The sequence below is a fragment of the Dunckerocampus dactyliophorus genome, chromosome 6, assembly GCF_027744805.1.
Source record: "Dunckerocampus dactyliophorus isolate RoL2022-P2 chromosome 6, RoL_Ddac_1.1, whole genome shotgun sequence".
Taxonomy (NCBI): domain Eukaryota; kingdom Metazoa; phylum Chordata; class Actinopteri; order Syngnathiformes; family Syngnathidae; genus Dunckerocampus; species Dunckerocampus dactyliophorus.
In genome coordinates, this window is record NC_072824.1 from 19,506,563 (window position 1) to 19,534,544 (window position 27,982).

The 27,982-nt window shown below is 42.0% G+C and overlaps 1 protein-coding gene across 2 annotated transcripts in view; it reads right to left on the reverse strand.

Annotated features, from left to right (window-relative positions):
• The window catches only part of mast1a (microtubule associated serine/threonine kinase 1a), an 85,962-nt gene that overhangs the window by 54,064 nt on the left and 3,916 nt on the right, over positions 1 to 27,982 (reverse strand). Inside the window, exon 2 of one of the 2 annotated variants that reach the window (XM_054778307.1) lies at positions 3,173 to 3,201. In XM_054778307.1, coding sequence (XP_054634282.1) covers positions 3,173 to 3,201 — 29 coding nt within the window. Of the gene's footprint in view, positions 1 to 3,172; positions 3,205 to 27,982 lie in introns of both variants that reach the window. The other variant, XM_054778306.1, reaches the window with a different exon arrangement.

The window sequence follows — 27,982 nt, forward strand, 5'->3', positions numbered from 1 at the left end:
TTCTGCTAGTTTGCAGTGACTAAATCTAACAGTCAATGCTTAAAAACGCGGACAAACAGCCATTCACACTTGGCCAAGAGCTACTCATTTTTGCAGCATTTATTTTCGTACAAGAAGGATGGAACGCGAGATCAACAGGCGACTATACACACAGTTGAAACCAGATGTTTACATACACTGTGAAAAACACAAAAAATGTCTCATTAATTTAAAATAAACCAGACTAGAGTTTTCCTGTTTTAGGTCAGTTAGGATTACCAAAATTATTTCTATTTACTAAATGCAATTATGACACAGAGACTATTTGACAAAGTTTATTACTTTCTTCAATGTCAAATGTCTTTAAACATTGTGGGAAAGCCCACATGCTGATGACATGGCTTTGGAAGTTTTTGATAGGTTAACTGACAACATTTGAGTTAGTTGGAGGCACATCTGTGAGTGCATTTTACGGCTATACCTCAAACACACTGTTTCCTCAGTTGACATTATGGGAAAATCAAAATAAATCAGCCAAGATATCAGGAAAAGAATTGTGGGGCTCCACAAATCTGGTTATTACTTAGGTGCAATTTCCAGATTCTTGAAGGTGCCCGCTCATCTGTTCAAACATTTATCCACAAGTAAAAACAACACGGGTATGTCCAGCCATCATACCGTTCAGGAAGAGGACGGGTTCTGTGTCCCAGAGATGAACACATTTTGGTCCACAATGTGTGAATCAACCCCAGAACCAAAGACGATGATGGCTGAAACTGTTTAGAGTGTGTCACTATGCACAGTCAAATGAGTCATGTACAGACGGGGGCTAAAAGGCCACTCTAACAAGAACAAGGCAATAGTTGTCCCTTGCTACACCGGAGTTCAAACATCGCTCCCTCACATTTTTAATTTTACAAAATAATTAATTAATTAGTGCTGTTTTGTGGTTGACTATGGCTTATTTTTAGTCCACAAATATTGAAAAACAAGTTATATGCAGTATTCTGGTCACTAGCCATCACTGTTACATTGATGAGACATAACATTACCTTCGCACGGCATGTAGTCAGCCATGACATGTCCGACACGAGAAAGTGAAAAAAAAGTTCTCCTCCCATTCTGTGTGGAAGTGGTTAGTTTTTGGCTTCTTACTTTGTCCTTCTTCCCCACTTTGTGGTTCCACTGTACTGTTTTCTTTGCAGTTTTCCCCACATAACAATATTTTAACTCATTCAATCCCAGCCATTTTTCAAAAGACAACCCCCTTTAGTATCGGCCATTTTAGACGATTTTGACAGATTTTTCAAGGCACACAGTATATTGAGTTCTATGGCTATATAAACATGGAACCTACCAAAAGAAAGATTAGACTCTCATCTTTCATCAGAAAATAAAGTTTGTTTCTACCATTATCTGTTCTTTAGTAATCAGCAGTAGAACATAAGTAAGTTTCAGGAAAATATCAGTTCCCTACAAGAAAAGGGAGGAAAAAATGCTTTTTGTAAAAAGATACCTTTCAAGCATAACTTTCACTTTGCCACAAATTTTTTGCTTTTGTGACAGCTCAAACTTCTAACAACTACTGTATACCACAACATAAACAACACAAAAAAGGGTTGTTTTACATCAAAATAACGTCTGTATATATGTACAAATACAGTACCATGAACTACTGCTACTATTACATTTGGAACTAAACTGCATGTGTGCATATGTGTGCATGCGTGTGGATGTTTTAAAATTTCCCTACAATGCATAACCTTCTGCACACTACACTCCTCCATGCTCTTCCACTTCCTCCTTTCTGCAGAGTGTGTTTTTATATGCAAATGATCCATGCCAAGGTCTTATCAAATGCACCTCTGCCACCTTGTGGCCGTTTTTATGGCTTAAAACTGCTCTAAACGTAACATCTATTAGTGTGCAGTTGTGTCATCACCTCTTTTTGCCTCTTGAGCAAAAAAACGTAAAAATAAATATGTCTTTGGGATCGGGCGTTCAGGTTTATAAAAACGTATATATACGTCTTTGGTATTGAATGAATTAATCAGCTTTGTCAGGATTATACCAACATTTACATTTCTAAATGACATAGAAAAGGATTCCAAAAGCTTCTAAATCCACCTCAGTGGAAATGCCATCTCTGTCTGCCTGGTGGCTCTTAGCAAAGCTGTCGTAGAATGTTGTATCTAGCTTTAATTTTGATATTTTGAAGGAACATGCATTAATCCATTCATTAAATAACCCTGAAAAAGTTGTAATAAGGTCCAAAAAGATTATGATCAATGTGTTTAACTGAAACTGAGATTTAAACTGCAAAAATGTCAGGTATGCTGATTTACGCCAAGGAATCAAAATTATCCCCCTTTGGTTGATACAAGGATTATTTATTTATCAAGGACTGTATTATTTTCTGGCATATTCACTCAAATATTAAATAACATTGCCATACAGGGTCAGGCAAAATGATCTGACACATTTTTAGGTTAAATAAAAGGCAAATAAAGTAAAGAAACAAAAAAGTGTTTTTATTTTCGAAAAGTACATTTAATGCCATTTTGCTTTGTTTCTTTATAATGCCATTGTTTTTCGTTGCTTTTTCAGTTGCTGCCATGAATTGGACTGGTGAGCATCGCGCTTTCATTGTGGAAACGTTCATCAAAACAAACGAATCTGTAACTGCAACACAACGAGCGTTCCGTTTGCACTTCAATCTTGGTAGACATGATCCCGTACCAGCTCGAAACACCATCTTGTTATGGGTTACCAACTTCAGAACTACTGGATCTGCATTGAGTGTGTGGACAATAATGGATCCCATTTGACTGTTTAAATTTTTAAAACATAATGAAACAGAATGGCATTATATGTACTTTTCGAAAATAAAAACACTTTCTTGTTTCTTTACTTTATTTGCCTTTTATTTAACCTACAAATGTGTCAGATAATTTTGCCTGACCCTGTATTTTTAGGCTGAACAACTGCAAAATATCTATTAATAGACTGATAAAGACCCATGAACCGCATGAACATGCCTGTATTTCCAGAACTGTAATACAGGAAAAAGGGAAGCGTAACAAACGGCAAACATAGCAATAAAAGAAAAACTTGTGCCTCTTGTGCATGCATTGTAATCAATAAAAAATAACAATACTGGTTTGAATGCACAAATAACAATAAAAGGACATACCTGCTACTTTTCCGTGGCAGTGGAAGATCCTTCTGGCAACAAATAGAACATAAAAACAGATAAAAATGAGATCATTTATTTGTATTTTTTAAAACACATCAACATTATCAGTGTGTTACTGTAGATAAGATGTCATTAGCAACATAGGCATGATTGGAACTGTAAGTGTTCTAATGAGTGAGGAAATTACATTATTACATTTTAATAGCTATCCCATTCATTTATTTGAACAGAGCAGCACCATTTAAAGATTGAAGTGGATTCCACTAATTATACAGACATAATTACCATTTCTGATATTTAACTTTTTGAAGGATGGAAGTTGTTAGAGTTTTGGATGTGAAAGAGGTCGCTTTGCGTTCATCTTCTGATGGAAGCATGGAGACCAACATTTCAAAAATGAGCTTTTTAAAGCAGTGCTTACAACTTTTATTGAGCCAAAGCATTTTTTTCATACCAGAAAATTCTCAGCACATAACCAAACAAAAATGTTGTATGAACGTCAATAGGTGGATACACAGATTAATTATGTAAATTTTACCATCTAGTGGAAGAGCATTTCATTGCTCTGCCTGTCACTATACTTCGCTGGCATTGATAGATGGACACACTATTTGTAGTACATAAATAATACATTTTGGACCAATTAAGTGAACTTGATCATCTCTCACAGGATACATGATGATCTCTCACCGCAAGCTAATGTGCTGCAGGACAGTGGTTGGGAATCACTAAAGCAGTCACTTAATGTAGCATGCAAAAAGGTTTAGCAGACACAAACATTGAAAAACTATACCGGTAATTGCCCTAAAGCAGGGATGTTCAAAGTACAACCCTAAAGTACAGCTTGTTTTTTACTGGCCGGCAGCACAAAACTAAACCAAAAAAAAAAACTCAGCAAAAATACAGGAACTGGGGAAAAAGTTTAAAATGTTGCAAGTCCACAGTAGAGTCAGTAGTGTGTTGGGAATTGTCTTCGGCTTTCTGTTTCAAAAGATCACATTTATTTTTTCCAGTGTCAGCATAAGCAAGCTTTGTGAACTGCTATCAAAGTTAAGGGAAAGTGGGGTTTTTTTGTTTTTATATTATTTTGAGGGTTGTATTATAATCAATTATTTGACGGTTCAATTTGGAGGAGTCTGATTCGACTTCAAAAAAGGTAAGAAAAAATAAAAAAAGGTACCATACGTTTCTCTGTTGGTCTGCTGGTCTCGCTGGTCAAGATTTGTTGTGCTACTAGTGTACTTCAGAGCTGCTCTGCATAGCTTACAAATGACTTTTCCATCCTTATTGTTCCTAAATTTAAATTTTTGTTTTGCTGATTTGTTTATAATCTTTCACAGTGACTAGCTAGCGCTATCACGCTGCTACTATTTACATCCATTCTCGTCTTCAGTAATGGTAAGCTATGGAGCATTCGTGTTCAATGCACTGTCAACGGATTCGTAGTCTCGCAATACCCGGTGCATGTCTCTAGAATCGATTAATCTGAGGATTTATTGCTGATTCTTATCGATCAAGGAAGCTGCTACCGACATAGCCATTTCTTTCACTTGTCATATCACGCAACAACAACCAATGCGGTGTATCATTTAAAACAGGTAAGGCTGTTATGCTAGCTTCATTTTATATCCCGACTGTGGATAGTAATTCAATAAATGAGGCTTCTAACAGAGTTTTGACAAGTTGTTGTTTTTCAAGCCAAGAGTCGAGCTAGTTGCATGTGTATATATGTGTGTGTCAGTGAGGACTAGGGTTGCCAACTGTCCCTTGAAAAACGTAATCATCCCATATTTTGAAATAAAAGTATGCGTCCCGGATTAAGTTGACATGGATCACACTTTGTGCCTTATTACCGTGAGAATCAAAACTTAAGTCTGTAAAATTTGCACAGCTTGTCACAGGCTAAGCCAATCGATGCCAGCATGTCTGATCACCTACCAATCTCATTACCGTTCTCCTTTTCCGGCATCTTTGTTTGCACACTTTGCCTGGCTGTCACTGCCTCACATTGGCAGCATCTTGCTAAGCGGTCTGCCTAGCGTCTGGTCTGGTCAAATGTGTCTTTTTTTTTTTTTTACCACAATGACTTTTTGTCTTTAAAACAAACAAGCAATGCGGTTAGTTCAAAGATTGTTTTTGTTTCATGGGGAAGCTACAAGTGGCTCCCATGTTAATGAGGTAACTTTTTTTAGAGTGTCGTTTAAACAGCTTTGCACTCGTTATCATTATACAGTATATCCTTGTGTGTAAAATGTCTTTAACACAAATGCCCAGCTTTATGAGTGACGCTATCACAGGGTTTTCCAACAAATAGCTCGTGAGCTACCGGTAGCTCTCGCCATCTGATTTTGAGTAAATCACCAAAGAGTATTTGCTTAAACACTTAGCATTTTTACATGATTTTTATATGACCACAAAATAGCATAAAGACAATGACCGCAATGTCTTGAGTGGAAATCTGCTATGTAAATAAGGTACAATTTAAATGTTGCCAGTCACATAAAACACAGCTCACCTCTCCTTTCTTTTTGTCAGAGTAGCTTTTATAGTGATGGACGTTGGATAAACCTGCATTATCATAAACCTGGACACTGAATGTATACTGTTTTGAGTTAAGCGGGACATGTTTCCATTAAAAACATATTGAAATTATTATTTTATAACAGTCGGGTGGGTTGGCCCTGCCAACAAGGTGTCCCTTAGTTATGTTTCCAAGAGTTGGCAACCCTAGTGAGGATTGTACCAGCTGCAAAGTTCTGAATAATGTTCATATACTCTTTATAAGTACTGGACTAGAGTGAAACAGCCGCTGAGTGGCTCTATACTCCTGTGTACGGTGTGGTTGTGTGGTTTCTTAAATGGCAAATGGTGTTTGCTGCATTGAACATTTTGTTTGTGGCCCCACCATGACTTATTTCGGCCTTACATAAATTACAAACAGCAATCTTTGGCTCTTTTTCTTTTAATTTGCCATACTACCAAGACTGACAACATGGCCGCGGTCCGAGTGACTGTTTTTTACCCGTGCAGCAGACGTACCTTTCTGGAGATAGACAAGATCGGTGGATAAAATGTGCAAGGATTGCTGATACCCCAAAATAAAGGAAATCGGGTCCGATTGTTGCATGCCTCGTTAAGAATGTTGAAAAATGTCATGTGCTCACATTATGCAATGCAAATCACGATGACAGTCATTAAAGTTAAGACTGTTTTATTGTTCTTAGCTTGTACTACTTTACTCAAAGGACGGCCTACAACTCGCTCCAAATTAAATTTTTTGAAACAAAAAAAATATAAGAACATTCCTGCCGGCTTGCATATGTTACCAATAGTATAAAAGATCAGATTGTACAAATAATTGTCATGATTTGCACTCTGCTTGGTCTGCTGCCCTCTACTGTCTCTTTGCGGTCCTGCAGAAGACTTCTCCCACCTGCTTCTGGCCAGCACACCTGCAGCTCAACTGTAATCAAGGCCTTCTTAAGCCATGCTGTCTAGCTAGTTGACTGCCAGATTGTTGTTTTATTCGCCAGCGTCGTGCATGCACCGTTCCTCCATGACACATTTGCTAAAGATTTATCTTTTGCCATTATACTCTGCTGATCAGGAATGATCAAAATTTTTAGAGCAGTTGAAGAATTGCAAGTATTTACATTGTGAACTGTAAGATCTTATAGAAGTTCTAATCAGAGCTTCAAAGCGCGAAAAGAAGAAATGGGAGTGAGACAAAAACAATTTTGAGTAAGCAATTTATTGCATACAATACGGGTGTCGCAAGCTCTCGTGTGATTAAAACGTGACGAGATTTCTCGTTTGGAAAAAGTTGTATGAAGAGAGCAGGGCAGCCAGAAGCCAATCAGACTGTGATATATGGCATGGCTACTATGAATGACAATGCAGTGATATGGAAGTGACAGTGGGCAAGGCGTTATTGGAAGCGCACATTAAGTGCTTTAGGCACACCTTGCAATCCAACCTACCTCAGTGTCCACAGCATCAGCGGGTGACGTGTGGCTGTTTTTTTCCATCAGAGTTGAACAGCTGCTTGTTACTTTTTGACATCCGAGCAGAAGCTGTCATAATTCTACATTTATCAATTATAAGATTTGTCAGATCAACCCACGCAGATGTTCGGACTTTTATGCACCCTTAATCACCGAGTAGTTCTTTTGATGCTCATTGCATTTGGCTAAGCGCCAACTTTCAAGCACTGGCGATCATCTGTTTAGTAACATACCTCATACACAGAAGACATGTGTGTTGACGATTTAGACACACGGTCGCTATATTTAGCAAGTAAGGCTGCGCAAGTGTTTATTGCTTTTCTTCAGTAATTAAATACAAGCGATCAACAAAAGGTGAAGTCTCCGCCGAGGAGGATCCAGTGTTAGCTTATTTTTTTATACTTGTATGAACTTTAAGAATGTGACTTAAAACATGATCTGAACAATGATGGAAACCGTTTGACTGTGGAACTGATCATTTCTACTCCCACTTTTCTTATGAAAACATTGTTTAGAGCTGACATACATACTATATTTTCCTTTAAAAATTCCAAGCACATCTGTATATAAAATCGACATGACTCCTTTCAGACAAAGGCTGTTTTCCTTTCTAAACATGACACCATATCAAATTAAGCTAAAGTCATCTGGGCTGGTAATTGTAATGTTGGATGATAATCAGGCCTGTGCAGTTTTGCGATTGTATGACTAATCCGATGACAACCGATCGGTCGTCAATGCTCAGGGGCTCCGAAGAGACAGGAAACACCAGCTTTAGTGGAGCAAAAGTCAATTTTAAAACAGTTGCCGCTCTTTTTACGAGGACGGGACACAGCAGCTACAGGACCCTAAAGTGATTAGGCTCAAGTGGGACGCAGCTTCTTCATGGCCCTTGTTGAACCATCCATTCCCAATTAGAGTATATTAAAGTCAGTGTAGAAAAGCTTGACTTACACATCCGTTGTCGGCTTATCCAATAAGTCTCCACACTGTTATAACATCAAGGTCAGATGTTGAAAATCAACACAAATTTATGAGAACAAATTAGGTCCCAATAGTAAATCGTCTTCTAGCTAATCATTTGAGCTGTCTTGCGTTCATATATCCTCTATTCCCTCTCTGTCTTTGCAATAAAAACACAAGTGTTACAAAAGCCCCGAACAAAGACAAGCTGATGAGACGAGACTTGACAGCTGGAGCTCTCACATCAAAACAATTCTCACCAAGCGTTCGCAAAACCAAACTCAACCTGTTTTAGTTTTGGCACCACGAGACACCAACGCTGACTTCTTTGCCTTCATTTTCAAAAATAACTGTCTGAGCTGTGCTGGATCATAAATAAACAATGCAATCACAAATACTTTACAGATCCAAAGATTGCATGCTGAAGTGATGATTATCTTCAAAGCTTTCGGAATTGAAGCACAGTCGTCCATTGCCATTGCGTGGCTTCGCTCTATCAAGGTTTTTCAAAAATATACAAATGAATAAATCACACAGTTTTGTGGTTGAATAATACATCCTATTATTAGTGTAAAAATGTGTATATTTAAGCAAATGGTATGTATTTTTGGCCTAAATTAAGCATTTTCAAGCATAAAAATGCCTCAATTAACTAAAATGTAAACGATAAGGCCCTTAGAAGACACACAGACATTGAAGATATGGAGTATTCTACACTGGTTTTTAGGTGTTTGATCGCCGGAACAAGCTTTTACTGCAGGTTTGAATTATCTCACAACTTATTAAACTTATTTAGAACGTCGTAAACAGGTTTTCTATGCTCTAACTATGAAAATATACTATTTATAAATAAGGGATGCTACTTTGTGGAAATACACTTATTACGGTCAGGTCTGGAACCAAGTAGCTGGGATAAATAAGTCATTAGTGTTCTGTCGAATTTGCCTTATTTGTCAAAACTAAGCAGCACATGACTGTGCTTGTATTATTCAAAGAGTATGACGATTCTTTTATGCTGCTGATGATGATAAAAGCATGATTTTCAAATCTCTGTTACAAATATGATGTCAAATTGACTTCTTTGATACCTATGTGACATACCTATGACATGCATTATATAATGCCAGGTGGTTGTACAGAGTAAATAATTGGTATTTTTCGTAGACAACCAAAAGACGCAAACTTTAGATGAGCGTAACAAGAGAAGACCGGAGAGACCACTGGTATGTAAAAACTATTGTTTCAAGATAGAATTGTGGTTAGTCTTGAGTAGTAATTTAATGCTGTTCATCTTTGATTAAAGGTAATCATCCTGACCTGACAAGCTCCTGTCAAACCGGGACTAACATTCCGATTCTCCTGGAATCGTTCATTTTTTTTAAAATTTAGATTCGTACATTCGGTGATAGACCAGCCCGCCGACAGGAAAAAATGTCCGCATAACACGAGCGAATAATCCGGCGAACACCACCGAAAAAGAAGCGTCAGGAAGCGTTTGTGTTCATCCACATCCATGCCGCACGACAGTTTGGCTAAAATTCTCCCAAAAAATGAACGGTCGGCGCAGTGCAACATTGCAACGCCATCATCATGCAAAAAAGGGTGCACAACTAAGATTACTAAACACGGATTCTGTTTTTGACGCACAACGCTGGACTTCTTCCAACCGGTCAGGTAAGTAAAACAAAAAATTACGTTGATCTTATGCCAAAGAAGCAAACTAATCACTCTTTAAACTGCAAATAGGGTGGCCGACTCAAATATCGAGCTAACGTAAGGCTGTGTACTTTTCATAGATGGTACGACTTCACCTTAACATTAGCTTTAGCCAGAAAGTTGACCAGACGTACTTGTTTGATATTCTGCACGCAGGTTCGTAGGAACTCAGTAACATGGTTAAGTTATACTTTTTCTATTGTGCATCATAACACACACTCATAAAACACATAAACAACAGTACACAGTATGTGTGATTGTTTGTTCATGAGGTTTTCAAAAATAAAACTCTTTAGTGAATGTGTACTCCTATGTAAAGAGACTTAAAAACATTTATGGTCAAGTTCAATGGTTTGATAGTTATATACTTGTTGAAAATAGCCCTGTGAGAAATTCACAGTAAAGTAATACAATAAAAGTTCATACAATTTCAAAAAATCGTGGAGACAAATCATCCAAGAACTTGGGTCAGCACACTCATTTTAACCATGCAAACTTTTATGACCCTACTGTCAGGATTGTGTGCTGCGGTACTGCCTTCTACTGCTTCTCTGTTGCAGCACACTCCTGAGCACCCTGATTGCTGATCATCTTCACCTGTGCCTGATTAGTTGTTCTATTTAAGCTGTGTGTTTACTCACATCCAGTGCCAGATTGTCCCTTTGCTACACCCTGTTCAGCTCCTTCCAGCTTGTCCTTGTGCATTGTGTTTTGGCTTTCTGACCCTCGCTCGGCTTCCCTGTAAGTACCTACCTGCCTGCTTGACGTCTTCAGCAGTAGCTGTATTTTTGGTACTTTCTGCTAGTTTTTTGTTAGCAGCTCTTTTCGTTACTTGTTCGTATTTTTCCCTGCTCAGCTCACCTTGCAAGCAGTGTTTTTTGTTACTATTTCCCGCGACTAGGTCCGGATGTATTTTTGTTGTACTTTGTTTCTTGTGTTGTTTTTGGTACCCTTTTGTTGTCCATTTTTGTATTAAAGACTTTTTCTGTTTCACTTATCCGACTCTGCATTTTTGGATTCCTGTCTCACGGCCTTGGCCGTTCATAACAGAACAATCTGGCCAAACATGGAATCCGCAGAGTTCGCACATATCAAGGCCGCATTATCCCAACAAGGTGCGCTTGTCGGCAGCCATGAGCAATCCCTCCGGGGAGTTATGGAGTCCCTGGCTGCCCTCGCCACTAGCATTAGTGCTATTGAGCAGCATCTGGGACTTGGCGCTCACCCAGGACAGTCGGAGGGTGCAGCTCCCTCATCAGAGGTTGTTCGAATCGCACCTGCTGCCAGCAGCAGTAATAGTCGCGAGCCTAGCCTCCCACCCCCCCCACGCTTTTCGGGGGAATCTATGGATTGCAGACAATTTTTACACCAGTGTACCCTGATTTTTGACCAACAACCCAGCACTTACTATTCCGACCAGGCCAAGATAGCGTTTATAATGAGCTTACTTACTGATAAAGCAGCAGCGTGGGCTATAGCGGTGAGCAAAGCTAAGCCGGAGTTGCGCACCTCCTATTCCGTCTTTTTGGAGGAGCTACGACAGGTCTTCGATCACCCTATCCGTAGTAGGGAGGCCGGTAACCAATTGTTGGACCTACGACAGGGCAAACGCTTGGTAGCGGCTTTTTCGGTGGACTTTAGGGTGCTGGCGGCAGAAAGCCGATATGACGAGGAGGCGCTCCGCGGAATATTTCGCAAGGCTCTTGACGAGCGGATTAAGGATGAACTGGCGGTGAGGGAGTTCACCACCACGCTCAACGAGCTTATCGACCTAGCCATACGGCTGGATAATCGCCTCCGGGAACGTGATCGGGAACGGAGTGAGGGACTACCTGCAGGATCAGCCAAGAACCACCGTCAGGAGACTCGGCTGATACCACTAACACCTGGAACCAGCGGAACAGAGGGAGTCCCATCTACGGCGGCCACCGAGGATTTTGCGGAACCGATGCAACTGGGGGGAAGACGCCTGTCTGCTGCAGAGAGGTCACGCAGGCTACGACTCCGCCTTTGCCTGTACTGCGGCGAGCCCAACCACACCATCAGCAGATGTCCAGCGCGCCCGACACGCCGCTCCGGATTCCCTCCTGACGTCATTAAGGAGACTGGAGCAGGATCGACCTCCGTATCCAAGTCAAGGGAGAGTCAGCCTGCTCAGGGCCATTGTGAGTATGCTGAGATGCCTCCGGCGTCGGCTCCAACTCCAGCAGTCTTTAAGAGACTACAGGTGACGGGACTCATTACGGGAGGGGGCGTCAATGTTCAGGTTTCCGCATTAGTAGATTCGGGGGCGGATGATTGCTTTATTGACTCTAATTTTGTTAAGAAACATGGCATTCAGGGGGTTGAGTTGAGGGACCATAAGGAGGTCCACTCACTGGATGGACGTCCCTTGGCGGTAGTCACTCATAGAACCATTCCGTTATCCCTTCAGTTGTCCGGCAACCACCATGAGTCCATTAGTTTTTTTATCGCTCCGTCTCAATCCGCACCCGTAGTTTTGGGTCTCACTTGGCTGCAAATTCATAACCCGATGGTGGATTGGACGAGGGGACAGATAATCAATTGGAGTAGCCATTGTTTTGCTAATTGCTTACGTTCCGCGGTACCCACAGTTTCTGGTAAGCCTAACAGCCCTGAGAATATTGACGTTACCGGTGTTCCTGACATCTATCATGATCTCCGCATGGTTTTTAGCAAGGATAGAGCTCAGAGTTTACCCCCCCATCGTCCATATGACTGCGCTATCGAACTCCTCCCGGGAGCACCGTTACCCAATGCTAGACTTTATAGCATCTCTGGACCCGAGCAACTTGCTCTCAAGGAATACATTGCGTCCTCTCTGGCTGCCGGACTTATTCGCCCCTCGTCCTCTCCACTGGGGGCCGGTTTTTTCTTCGTCGAAAAGAAAGATAAGTCGCTGCGGCCTTGTATTGATTTTCGCGGCCTTAATGACATTACCGTTAAGAACCGTTACCCGCTTCCTCTCATGGACTCCGCCTTTTCGTCCCTTCATTCGGCCAAGATTTTTTCCAAACTCGACCTTAGGAATGCTTACCACTTGGTTCGTATTAGAGAGGGGGACGAGTGGAAGACGGCCTTTAATACACCGCTCGGTCACTTCGAGTACCTCGTTATGCCCTTCGGCCTCACCAATGCACCCGCTGTATTCCAGAGTTTAATAAATGATATTCTTAGGGATATGATTAACCACTGCTGCTTTGTTTATCTAGATGACATCCTGATCTTTTCTAATTCCCTTCAGGAGCATGTCCAGCACGTACGCTGCATCCTTCAGCGGTTGTTGGAGAATCGCCTTTTTGTCAAAGCGGAGAAGTGCGAGTTTCATACCACATCTGTGTCCTTTTTAGGGTTTATAGTGGAGAAGGACAAGTTAAGAGCCGATCCCGCCAAGATCCAGGCGGTGGTCGATTGGCCTTCTCCCAAATCAAGGAAGCACTTGCAGAGGTTCTTGGGGTTCGCGAACTTCTACCGGAAGTTCATTCGTAATTTCAGCATAAAGGCAGAACCTCTGACAAGGCTTACATCAGTAAAAGTTCCCTTTGTTTGGTCTCCTGAAGCTGAGAAAGCGTTTACCAAGCTTAAAACACTGTTTACGTCTGCCCCTGTCCTTACTCACCCTGATCCTGCCTTGCAGTTTATCGTTGAGGTTGATGCCTCGGATACGGGAGTGGGGGCGGTCCTATCCCAGCGCTCACCAGTCGACCAGAAGCTGCACCCGTGTGCCTTTTTCTCACGTCGCCTCACCTCGGCAGAGAGAAATTATGATGTGGGTAATCGGGAACTGCTGGCCATTGTGCTTGCGCTGCGGGAGTGGAGACATTGGCTGGAGGGTGCAGCCCAGCCGTTGGTAGTTATTACGGACCACAAGAACTTGGCATATATACGCTCAGCGCACAGACTCAACTCTCGCCAAGCCAGATGGTCACTGTTCTTAACAAGGTTTAATTTCTCTATCACTTACAGACCTGGATCACGGAATATTAAGCCTGATGCATTATCAAGGATCTTTTCCCCGGTGGAGTCGAACTCACCACCGGAGACCATCGTACCTGTCGCCCGGATACTCGGCGCTCTCCAGTGGGAGGTGGAGAGGAGGGTCTCTGAGGCGGCGGAGGAGACGGAACTACCAGAGGGGTGCCCTGAGGGGAAATTGTTTGTTCCTGAACGACTCAGATCCGAGGTGCTGCTGTGGGGGTCACTCGTCGAAGATTGCCTGCCACCCGGGGATTCGACGAACCCTATTCCTGGTCTCCCAAAGGTTCTGGTGGCCTACCATGACAGCCGACGTTAAGAAGTTTGTCGCCGCCTGCTCCGTCTGCGCCAGAGGTAAAGCTTCCCATCGCCCTCCTGCCGGTTTGCTTCAGCCGTTACCTGTCCCTGGTCGGCCATGGTCCCACATCGCAATGGACTTCATCACTGGATTACCCTCGTCATATGGCCGGACCGTCATACTCAATATCGTAGACAGGTTTTCTAAGATGGCGCATTTTGTGTCGCTCCCCAAGTTGCCCACGGCCCTGGAAACAGCTAAACTGTTGGTGAGGCACGTTTTTCGCCTACACGGGATACCTACAGACATTGTTTCGGACAGAGGGCCTCAGTTTGCGTCAAGAGTTTGGCGGGCATTTAATAAGGCATTGGGGGCGACCGTTAGTCTCTCTTCTGGATACCACCCACAGTCCAACGGCCAGACGGAGCGGGCCAATCAGGACTTGGAAGCAGCACTTAGGTGCGTTTGTCATCGACACCCCTCCTCCTGGTCAACCCACCTCCCTTGGATCGAGTATGCCCACAACTCGTTACCCTGCTCGGCGACAGGTATGTCACCCTTCAAGACTGTGTTTGGTTACCAGCCCCCGCTTTTTCCCTCCCAGGAAGCAGAGATTACCGTCCCGGCTGTTCACGTACACCTTCGACGCGCCCGACGCATTTGGCGAGAGACCCGGGCTGCATTAACACGAACAGCAGAACACAACCGTCGGATTGCTGACAGGCACCGGGTTCCCGCACCTGATTACCAGCCTGGGATGGAGGTATGGCTGTCTTCTAAAGACCTTCCGCTGGCAGGGACCTCTCGGAAGCTGGCTCCAAGGTTCGTGGGACCTTACAAGATCAAAACAATAGTCAACAAGTCAGCTGTCAAGCTGGAGCTTCCACCGGCTCTTAAAGTCCACCCAGTCTTCCACGTCTCCTGCATCAAGCCTGTCGCTACCAGTCCACTGTGCCCTTCGGTCGAGGCTCCACCCCCGCCCCGCATCGACGGCCAGCCCGCGTATACGGTGAGAGCCCTATTAGATTCGAGAAGAAGGGGGAGGGGGGTGCAGTATTTGGTCGACTGGGAGGGATATGGACCAGAAGAGCGCTCCTGGGTCGCCTGCTCCCGTATCCTGGATCCCTCCCTCATTTCCGACTTCCACTCCGCTCACCCCAATAAACCAGGTAGGCCGCCAGGGGGCGTCTTATAAAAGGGGGGGATACTGTCAGGATTGTGTGCTGCGGTACTGCCTTCTACTGCTTCTCTGTTGCAGCACACTCCTGAGCACCCTGATTGCTGATCATCTTCACCTGTGCCTGATTAGTTGTTCTATTTAAGCTGTGTGCTTACTCACATCCAGTGCCAGATTGTCCCTTTGCTACACCCTGTTCAGCTCCTTCCAGCTTGTCCTTGTGCATTGTGTTTTGGCTTTCTGACCCTCGCTCGGCTTCCCTGTAAGTACCTACCTGCCTGCTTGACGTCTTCAGCAGTAGCTGTATTTTTGGTACTTTCTGCTAGTTTTTTGTTAGCAGCTCTTTTCGTTACTTGTTCGTATTTTTCCCTGCTCAGCTCACCTTGCAAGCAGTGTTTTTTGTTACTATTTCCCGCGACTAGGTCCGGATGTATTTTTGTTGTACTTTGTTTCTTGTGTTGTTTTTGGTACCCTTTTGTTGTCCATTTTTGTATTAAAGACTTTTTCTGTTTCACTTATCCGACTCTGCATTTTTGGATTCCTGTCTCACGGCCTTGGCCGTTCATAACACCTACCTCTGAAAAGAATCGGAATCAAGAATTGTCAGGAACTGGCATCGAAACGAGGAATTGTAATCGGAACCGGAATCGCTCAAATTCAAACTAAAAGTGAAAAGAACAGCAACAACGGCGTTTTTTGTATGCCCCAGTTTTCGTTGTTTTTCTACGAAAATTATTGTCAGAAATGTATCTCGGTTTTCTTACGCTGTCTGGGTTATCGCATGGCCAAACATTGCACTTAACACGCTCGTCGAAAGCCCAAACAAAACATCCACGCGTTGGTGAGTCAGTCTCTGAAGAGTGCAGAAAACACCACAGACCGATTCCGGCCAGGGAACCCTTTAATCATCTTTACTATGTGTGTGTAGAATATCATCTATCATCCTGTCTTGTGAGCAGAGTGTATCGTGACACTCCTAGTAATTCGTTATTACATAAATAATTAGTTATTACCTAACTAGTTATTACACTTTATAACTGTAGGTGGAGCCCTGGAGCAGACACGATATATTGGTTCCTGGCTATATTAAATAAGCATGATATGGACATTATTAGAACCTACACTTTATAGTCAGTTATTCTTGATGACAAATGGGAAGTCTATGCACGTGTGCTTTTGCTTAAATATAATTTTAAAGTGAGAATGACATCACCCATCATGGGGTGCTTTTACTGGGATGGCGAGTGAGTTACATCATCAAGAGGAAGTATGCTTGGCCAGAGTGTCTCAGAGCATGTGCCTGCGTGTGTGTGTGTTTAGATAGGGGTGGTGAAAGTAGTTAATGGCTAAAACCCCAACACCTGCTCCCTCTTGATGTCCGCCAACTGGCAGCGACTGTATGTGTTGTTGCCATGTTACTTGTTCGCATCTCATTTCACAGAACCACGTGTAGTATTGGCTTTTCTTGTAAAATGGACCTTGAAAAACGACAGTAGTGGAAGAATAGAAAGCTATTATAAATGAGAAGGAACACACAGGGTGAGTTACCTCAAGAATAAGTGCCATTATACCAAAACTACTATTGCTGAACAAGAAAAAAAAATTATATAGTGGTTCTCAAATATCGGCGTTGTCTAACGAAAACTACATTTGAAGATACGTACTTTGCATTAGACTGTGGCGTTATACAGAATATGGGTATTATCAAGAATGGCTTCATTAAAGTTAAAAAAATATGTCCAACAACAAGTTATTTTGTATCAGTGCAACTCAAAATGATGCAAAAAAGGACTCTTTTAAAACTAAGCTGTATTTGATTAATATTTTATATATTTTTTCCTCTTTATGCAGATTTGCCTGGAGTCATGGTTAAGATTGATTTCTTATTTATCAATAAGTGGTTTACTATTCAAGGTATTTTTAATGGCTTGATTTGTGTGTGTGTGTGTGTGTGTGCGTGTGTGTGTGTGTGTGTGTGAGTGGGTGGGTGGGGTAAACGGTTGGGGGGCGTGAGGGGCAAGGAGTACTTTCAATGTTACTGCAGACCTGCCAACATGTACAAATGTATCATACTCAACATGCAAGTTGACTCTTGAAAACGCTTGCATGCTTCACAGCTCTGCTTTTTGTAGAATTTTCCTGGTTTCAGTTTCAAGTTCAATCTGTACAGTACAGATAAATAAATATTTCAAATCGAGGGAGCGTGAAAACATTTCTGTCCCTGAGGAGTATGACAGAAAATAAATCGAGAACCACTGCCTTAACCATGACCTTTTTTCTTGTATTACTATGACAGGTGTCGGCAAGCTTTAGCATCAAAACAGCCGTTTTGCCTCATCTGCCAGTAAAAAAGTCTGGAGTCGCAAAAAATTACACAGCTTATAAACTTAAAAAATTGTAATCTTTTTTTAAACGTTAAAACTAAATTCAACAGTAGTCTGAAATCATTTAAACACTTAACTCTAAGCCTTTTTGAGTGGTTCACATATTTGTGTAAAATTAAAACAAAACGTAGCCAACTTTAACATATACAGTAAAAGCCCTTCATAGAGTTCACATATCTGCATATGAGTGTTTGCTCAAAACCGCCTGTGCTTAATTGCTATCAATGACCATCCTAATGGTCTTGTCCTTGACTGTCTTTGCAGAAAGGCATTCTTTCATTTTCTGAATAATTTCCTGTTTCTTTTTTTCATTTGGAGAAAAGATGCTGTGATATTTTTATCAAGGATTCTTTCATGAATTCTTTCATCTGTGAATGCCTAGCCCCTCCTTCCCCGCTCATGTGCAGCCCAGTATTTCCAACTTGGCCATTTTCTTGCTAAATCTGGGGGACTTTTCCAAACCCTCTTGGTGACTTAATTTTCTCAAAGGCAACTCCCGACAAATCTAAGGACTTTGACTGGCATTGTTGGGAGATTTTTCTGGTAGACATAAAAGTGAGAAGGCACATACTGTTCTGCAGTTGCTGCTGAAATGTCCCCATGCCCCACCCCACAGCAGTCACAATCGGTGAGTGCAGCATCAGCTCCCACGGCACACTGTCTGCCTCTCCCAGAGTCACCACCTCGGCGATTAGCGTGTCATGTCCTGAGCACATAGCTACTGTGCGCTTCTCGATATAAAAAATGTTATGCTCTCGTTTACTAAGCAGTAACTTGCTTCAGACTCAACTCAAAATGTACTCTTCTCTCTTGTGCAGTGACACACTCACTGCATACACTAGCCTACCGCCCCCTCCTTTGCTCATCCAATCAGCAGTCAGAACGCAGTCTAGATGCATTCACGGATTTGCGATAAGTCGGATAGTTCATTCTTTTCGAAAATGCACGTCCCCTAATTTAGGTGTTAAAAAAAAAACTGTGCTTGGCGAAAAGAACCGCAACAAGGAAGCTGAAGAGCTGCATGCGGCTCCAGAACAGCGGGTTGCATGACATTTGTGTTTACTGCTTACAGGTAACGTCCACACGCAGCGCCATTTTTCATCTTTGTAGAATTCACTGGTGCGCTATGCGTTGGCCTGCTATATGTTATTTACTAGAGATGAGCAATATCTTTTTTTTCAAACCAATATCAATAACCCAAGACCAATATGGGGCCGCACGGTGGCCTGGTGGTTAGCATGTTGGCGACAGTCAGGAGATGGGGAAAATCTGGGTTAGAATCTCTGCTTGGGCATCTCTGTGTGGAGTTACGTGTTCTCCCCATGCGTCCATGGGTTTACTTCCGCATTCCAAAAACATGCATTAATTGGCGACTCTAAATTGTCCATAGGTATGTGGATAAAACCAGAGGAAACCCATGCACGCACGGGGAGAAAATGCGGCCCCCTTTTTTATCTCAAAAAACTTTTGATTAAACTAGTTTGTGCACACCTGGAGGTAAGAAGGACTCGGAACAAATTTTAGTTGACCAGCTGCACCTGTTGATTTGTCCTAATCAAATATAATGACATGACTACCACATCACTACGATCAAGAGAACCAGAGCAGAACCTGGCAGAGCCAGCCACCTGCTGTGACTCAGCAAAGTGCAGCAGCTGATGTGCCGCTACGGAGGTCAAGAGAACTGAAGTATAGAGCGGGAGGAGACACCTGCCGTGGCTCAGGAACGTGCAATATGTCCAGATACATGCGCAGAGCAGCTGATGTGCCGCCAGTGAGGTCAGGAGAACTGGAGTATACTGTAAAGCGGGAGGAGCCACCTGGCGTGGCCCGGCAAGTTCCAATGTATTCAGGCACATGCCGGCAAACCTTTGCTTTTTAAATTGCTGCAGCACTGGTGTTTCAGGTGGCTGTTTTTACCCCCATTTTACCCTCGGAAGGTGAAGTGTTTACACATGAGCTCAAGGGAGGTTACGACAGGTCGTTAATGTCAAAGGCAGGAGAAAAAAGGAGCGCTTGATTTTCTCACCCATACAGTACGGGTAATCTCGCCTCATTGGAGCATTTTATTTTTAATGTTCACGGATTTATCGGTATGATGTCATAATTCCCTCATATCGGCACGATAATTATGGTGCATCCCTACTATTTACCAAACTATTGCAGCTATTGACATCCCAGCTTCACAGTCGGTGTATAAATGCAGAGTCTAGCGCTACAATAAATTTTGCTATAGTAAATGTACTTTGATTTCTATGATTGTATGATTTGTATTTGTATGGACATTGATCAGTTTTGGTGGATGATGCAGCAATTTGAGACAAGGTGCCTACATTGGAACCCGGTTAAGTCGACGCTCCACGGACGGGCTGACTGACGTAACCATAAGCAGTTGTCGACAAAAACAAAATAGCCATTGCTGGCACATTTTGTTGTGACTTTGACCAAAGACAAGAGAATGGGTGATAATACAAGATTTGAACCTACAGCAGTCTGTTAATATTTGTCCTCCATTTGTGTATATATTTTGAGGGTTCTATATCATTTTGTATCTGTAGTCAGTACCGTAACGGTATTGGTGGCAGAGTACATTAGTGTCAAGACCGAAAAACTAAGTGCCTCATTTCGGTGCTAAAATAATGCAGATTCAAAGTCACCTGCAACAAGTACTTGAAGGTGATATTAAGTAACATCAGTAAGAACATTGCAAGACAAGGTTAAGTGTCTAGTTACAAATAGCTTCTACAGCTCCTGTTTAGAGAAAATGTTTGAGAAGATATCAGCATACACAAAGCAAGGATGTCATTTTGCAGACAAACTCTAGACAGCCTCAAAGATGCATGCACGCGAACACATCCTTGGCCAAATGAATGCATTATGTAGAGCATCCATGCAACAACTACAAATAATTAATTTGCTCTTCAGTCACCTTGCGATGTTGCAAAGGAACCCTTTGAAAACAGATTGAAATATTTAACAACTTTCTGCTTAACAGATGACAGACGGCTGTATAGCATGTGATCTTTTTTTTTCAAGTTCAAAGTTCAAATGAACCCAAGGAGTAAACATGAACTGAAATAGGAAAAGGTTATTGTGCTCGTGCCTGGGGCAGAATCAAAGCTTCTGTTCTGTTTCTGCTGCCAAAAGTTGACAGCTGATTGCTCGGCAAATACGCACTGTGTATTCGCTTGAATAGCCTTGGAGATTTACTTTACGGCTTGGAATTATTTTAAAGCCTTCAGACAATGTTCTGCTTGTACATTGATTATCTCCTTGTTGAATTAGGTTTTATTAGCCATGACTCCCACTAGCTGATGCACAGTACCCAAGTGGTTAGCATGTTTGCTGGACATTCAGGAGATATGGGTTCACATTGCCATTGGAACATCCGTGGAGTTTGCATGTTCTCCCCATGCTGCGCCTTCCTCCCACATTCCAAAAATATGCATGTTAGGTGAATTGGAGACTCTAAATTGTCCATAGGGGTGTGCGTATGTCTGTATGTCTATGTCCTGCAATTGGCTGGCAACCGGTACCCTGTCTCTTGGCCAAAGTCTGCTGAGATAGGCTCCAACTTACCCGTGACAAATTACCCGTGATCCTAATGAGGACAATAGGTATAGTAAATAGATGATGTAATTGTTTATGCATCTCAAGGCAGTTACACTTTCTGTCCCTTAGTCAATGTGTTCCGTGTGAGAACGCCGCTCTGTAATGTACCAAATGTTCTGTCCAGAAACATCTGATTACGAACACATGTACTATTACATATCTATAAGCAGTAAACTATGCAAGAAAGACATTTTATTCAAGGGGAGACAGAGGGCAGCAAGAAAATGGGCCCCTGCAGCAAAGTGGAGACTGTGGCGCATAATGCTAGAGCATACAGAAGGCACGGTAAGATGGCATCTGTGTTTATTCTTGTAATTTCTAGCCCTTACGTCCATCAAAGCTCGGAGCCCTGGCTGACTAGTACGAGAAATAGTACCCGGTAGTACCTTCTTTTTCCAATAGCAAGCAGCTGAGGTTGTATTGTGTGGTGGGAAATATGGTGTTAGTCTTCAAATAACCTGAAATGCGTGTTTTTGGATTTGTTAATGAAGTGGAACAAATGTCAGCTCCTTCTTCCAGAGTGACTCCTCTGCACTTTGCACATTGGAAATGGGAACACTGTCCAGAAGAAAATATTGGACACATAATTCTATGAATGTGTGTGTGTGTGTGTGTGTGTGCAAGATGTCCTCCAAACCCCTGACAGCAATGAGACTCGCAACACACAATGATTTGTGTCTGTAAGCGTGTGTGTGAGTGAGTTCTGTATTAAGTCTCCTGACACCTACTACAACTGATGGCACGATAACCTTAACTGATATATTAAAAGTAGAAGCTACAACAAAGACTTAAACCAAACACACAAAAAGTGCACAGCCTTTATTCATAGCCAGGGTAGTTGTAAATCTAAATATTTTCCCCTCAAGTAGTCAACTACTTTGCCTTTAGTGGCAGTGCTGTTAGCAATGCACTGCAATTCCAAAAATATTTTGAGGGTTAGTCAAAAAATGTGTTTATTTTTGTAGTAGCATAGACTGCCATGTTTGTGGAGTGTGGTGTAACAGGTTTCAACTAGGCATGCTCAGATGAAGGTTTTATGCTGTCGATTCCGATACCAATCATCCATGAGTGAGATCGGCCGATACCCAGGGGTGCCGCAAGGAATTCCGGGCCCCAAGAAGAAAAGGCAAAAAAAACAAACTTATACAGCTGCCAACAAGAAAATAAAGTTAAAATAAATTAAATCATGTGGAAAAAATAATTTGAATTTCTGTTATCATAAAAATATTCTTTTTGCAATTCGCACAGACTCCCTGCAATGATACTAAGTGACATGTCATTGAACACAGTGTTGCTCACCATCACTGGGACAGGGAAGGGTAAAGTTATAGGGAGGCAGGGCTACTGCTAACTCATTTGTTGTTAAATCTGGTAAATGGGGGTGGGGGGGGGCAACTGATTTAATAATACATGCTAATTTACCTGTGTAAATGTTGGTTAAAAAGGCCAACACAACATGCTAACAATCTACTAGTTTATTTAATTGTGGACATTAAGCTAATAGGTTCATTTCCACGACACACAGCCTGGTTAGGCTACAAAAAAAATCAGGTCACATATTGACACCCTTTTCGTTTGCACCTCTCTTCTCTTTTCACTCTGAAAACTCGCTTGCTACTTTGGCTTTGAAGCATGTTTTTCAGACCAACCCTTTCGCTTTCAAAAAAATCTCACCCATATTCACCTCATGTTTTTCTGTTCGCACTTTACACCGACAGTCATTCCACCTTTTTTTTTGCCACCTTTGCTTTTTCACCATAACACGTGGTTAGCAAGCAGCATTTTATCTCAACTCGCTGCACCACTAGCTGTAGCTAAGCTGGAAAACAGCGACATGTACTACATAACACGTTAATGAATTGATTGGCTGCATAAGTACCATATTTTTAGGACTACAAGTCACACTTTTTTCATGGTTTGGCTAGTCCTGCAACCCGTACTCCGAAGCGACTTGTTTTTTTTCCCACGGACAGCCAGGAGAGTGTGCTCTAGGCTTGTGTGCCAGTGTTATATAGTGTATGTGTCATGTTGTTGCAATTCAATGCCCCTACTCTATTGTATGAAAGAGCTGTCCGTTGAGCTGTCGCTATGCTAGAGACAAGATGTTGCCGCCCGCTCTGAAATAAAGTCACCCAAACAAGAAGTAAGTTTCTCTTTTCAGTTGATATATGAAGATATGACGGCCAGTATCTGTCTGCTACTCCTATCACTCCTGTACCACTGAAAATTTACAACGTAAACATGAACTTATAAAGACAACTGAGGGGCTGGCCACACGGAAAGTTTTCAGGTCAAAACGGCAAAGTATTTTAGTGTTTCAGCCTGTCATCCACATAGGAATGGTGTTCTGGGTAACCTGAAACAGTACTTTTTGAAAACGGCATCCAGAGTGGGCGCGTATACAGGCAATATGAGCGATGACGTCACTGACCCACCACCGCCTCGTCGCCGTCACGTTACCAAAAGTGAGCCTTGACGACAAGCAAACATATATGAATATTTCGACGGACATGACTCACCTCAGTCAGCATTTTGCTCATATTTTGTTGTTTTATTCTCCGTAATGACTCGCAGAAGTAATTCGTAAGCGTAAGACGACGGACTTATGCATATCTGTTCTTTCTTCCTCTATGGTTTCGAGTGTCACGTGGTTCCATCTGCGTGCCTGTTCACAACGCCACACAACGCTTAGACAACTGAGGACCACAAATGCCCCCAAAAAGATATTCTGCAGATTACAAGCTGCAAGTAGCGAAATATGCAGCCGAAAACGGTAATCGAGCAGCAGAAAGAAAGCTTGGAGTGAAATACAAACTTAGAAACTTACCCTAAAGATAACTGCAATGAAGGAAACAAAAAAGCTAATTGCAAGCTAAAAGCTAGATGGCTACAGCTTGAGGAACAAGTTCAGAAATGGGTGCTTGAACAAAGCACCGGGAGGTCAGTTGTCAACAGTGCAGTTACGTCAATAACGCCCAGGTAGGTGGTTGATTTAATGTTACGTTAACAGATGCCTACTTAGCCTGTTGTTCTCCATTTTATTATTATAACTTGCTTTTCAAGATGAAATGTTTGTTCTTGGTCTCTGATTTTATATAAATTTCCCCCCAAAATGCGACTTATAGTCCAGTGTGACTGTTGTTCATCTTCATTGTGCTTTTTGGCTGGTATGACTTATACTCTGGAGCGACTTATAGTCCGGAAAACACTTACCAAGAGGATCTTATCATTGGCTGGACAGTTCCTCATTGTGTTATATGTTGTTACTTTGTTGTCACCTGTCACTCATAGCGTTGCATTGCAAAATGGCACAAAATTATGTGTGTACTTTATTTACAGTACTGGTTGGTTTTTATTTTGTGCCCTACATGGATTTGCTGTGCGCTGAGAACACCGGAGCACTGTGCAATTGCGCACACGCACAGCTTAGAGGGAACACTTACCGGAAGAGTTTGCAGCTGTTAAAATGGGCGTATTACGCTATTCCCAGCATGCCTTGTTGCGGTTAAAAGGAACATTTTTGACTGTCGTATGGAATAGTTTTAAAGTGGTGTTATTAGTTATGTACAGTTAACTGTTACTGTAATCTGGCGCCTTTAGTAACAATGGTTGTGCAATTAGTGATATACTGTATATATATATATATACTGTATTTTATACTGTATTTTATATATATATATATATATATATATATATATATATATATATATATAATCACTGTGGACACTTAAGTTCAGCAATGCTACAAGAACAGTTGAAGCTGACAGAAAAACTTTTGCTGTGCAGATCATCGTAAACGTGTTGATTGATAAGGTCTGTGATACAGCCCAACTTAATGCGATTAATTTTCCGAACAGTTCCATGGACCAAATGTCTTGAGATTGACAAATGTGCTTTAAATGCTCACTGAGTTGACGTTTCAAATGAAAGTTTTGATAAATTTCAAATTGAACAATTTCAGGGACACTCGAGTTTGATGAAAACACAAAAAGGTGCTATGTGGCACGGTAGCATTGTTATGACAAGCTGGGTTGATGCACCCAACACAGAGGCAAATTCCTGAATTGAAAACATATGCAGACTGGCCGAATACACTAAATGGAGCCCACTTCATGTAACCCATCAGTGAAACATAGCCCAGACCCAAAATTCAGCCATCTGAATTACGTTTAATGTCTATGGTAAGCTAGGAAATATGTCTGCCTTTCCAGCTTTAACCACAGCCCACACTGAGCAGTGATGCTTACGTTGTAATAGCCACTTAAAATGGGGTCTATGTAGCCGACAGCTGCAGTCGCCCTCTCTTCCGCCAAACCCCCCTTCATTTAGGCCTCCAGCCTTTTTAGGCCCGCTCTTCTGCTGGTGGTCAGTATTCCTCCCTGAGGGCCCACAGCGCTCTTAGGCCACCATTAGTCCTACTAATGGGCCTGCCAATTGCACCACATCCTCAACATTTAGACCTCCTCTGACTCCGATATGGATATCGACTACTTCAGGGGGAAATTGAGAGTGAGACCGGGTCGATTTGATATGCACATATGGGCATGAACACACTCGCACTGTAGTCAAAGTACAGTACAAGTACATGATGATTACAATGGTATATATTCATGGAATAATTAACTCTGCAACTAAAGTGGGTTTTTTTAGTGTATAAAAGAGTACATGTACATGTTATGTACATGTACGTGTTATGTACATGTACATGTTATGTACATAACAGTTATGTACATTTAAGAAAGAGCGAACTTCGGAGGGTTGCTATGGGAAATGGAAGATGTCTCGAGCTCTGGTATGTTGGTTGTGTTTTGCAATGTTTGATGTTTGTGTTGATAACATTACCAAGGTCTATCCACGAGTTTAACATTTTTAAATGTAACACTTGGGTACCCTTGATCTGAGCCATGTACATATGCAATGAAAACACCCCAAGAAAACTTGTACTCCTGCACCGCTGGACGCGAAAGGTGAAAATGTATTAAAACATGCACCACTACTGTGTCGCCTGTGCTATTAATTTTCTGACAAATACACTAATTAGTTATTAAATCTCTGATTGACTTGAAATTTCTCACACACGCTCGACAAATTTAGGTTTTTAGCTGAATCACCACAAAATTTGGTACACAGTTAGGGGACAGACAAGCATGTTTCTAAACCTTGACCAAGACTGGTTGAAAAACATAACCGCCATCGAGCAAACTATCTTGCAGGGCCATGGGTGAAACATAGCAACTAATTACCCATAACTCATACTTGTGTGTGTTGTGTGTGTGCACACGAGCTGACAGTAGCGCTCGGCCCATTCAAAGTTGATAATGTTCTGACAATAACGACCCTGCTTGCATGGTTATATGATGGCTCAAATGTGCTTGTCTAACATCTCCCTACATGCTACACTTTACATCACTGACCAGGCAAGTGAATGCAATAGAGACATAAATTAAGGGCCCCTCAGTAGCCCACTGGCAAACCAACTGGGCAACAATTGCACAGGAAATCATCAGATTGTGCCATTCTATATTTTAGAAATGATGAGCAGACGTGTGCAGCAGATGGCATGATGCAAAGCCGAGCGCTTTAATTGTAAATGAATACGCGTTAAGGCAGCTAAGTGAAGAATAAGCGTTAAGGCAGCTAAGTGATGAATACGCGTTAAGGCAGCTAAGTGGTATATCAGCAGCTCTGCATCATGGACATGTGCACCTTCACAAGATTCATTTCATGCCTGCCAGAGAACAAACCCTTGAAGGAATCAAGCTGCCGATCAACATACTAGATGTGTGGACTAATCTGCAGTCAGCGATCAAGGCTAGACTCAGCTTATTGTACACGTGAAACTCATACCACCACAGTTTTTCACCCACGATGCTTGATAGTATGGTCTTCAGTCATAATTTTGTGTTGAATATTGAATTTTTTTAAAAGAATAACGTAAAATAAATACTATTTTTGTCCATTGAACTGTGTTATACTGTACATTTATTTTCTGTATGATAGTTTTCTTAACTGAAAAATCGCTGAATTAGCACATTTCAGCGTCGCTTCTCGGCTTAGTGCGCAAGCCCTGCCTAATCTCTGAGTGCACACTGAACATGGTGCCTGCCAGTTTGTGTTTGTCAGCATGTTGCAGAAGCATTTATTATACACTATGAAGCGCCATAAAAAATGGATGGATGGACTTTCTACAGCTTGTATAATGTCTTTCATGTAAGTGTGTATTGTATTGTATTGTACTTTATTTATCCCACAGCAGGGAAATTCACTTGTTACAGCAGCAAGCAAGATACGCAAGTAAAGAATACATAGTGACTAACATGGTTCAAGTGGTGCAGGTGTTGTAGAGCCTGACAGCAGTTGGTATGAAGGACCTGCGGAAACTCTCCTTACACCATCGGTGTAACAGTCTGCTGCTGAAGGAGCTGCTAAGGGAACCCACAGTGTCGTGTACACACTGTCGTGATGTCATTATTCTAACGAATCGGACAATTAAATACAGAGAAATGTCATAAGGGAGGCACTTGCAGTACTAAGAAGTGCACAAAGGAAAAGCCAGCAACCAACTTCATTGAAATACACAAACAGCAGTTGTAGATTACTATCTACTACTGTAGATTTACAAACAAGCCAAATGCAAGACTTTTATGCTCTGCTGAA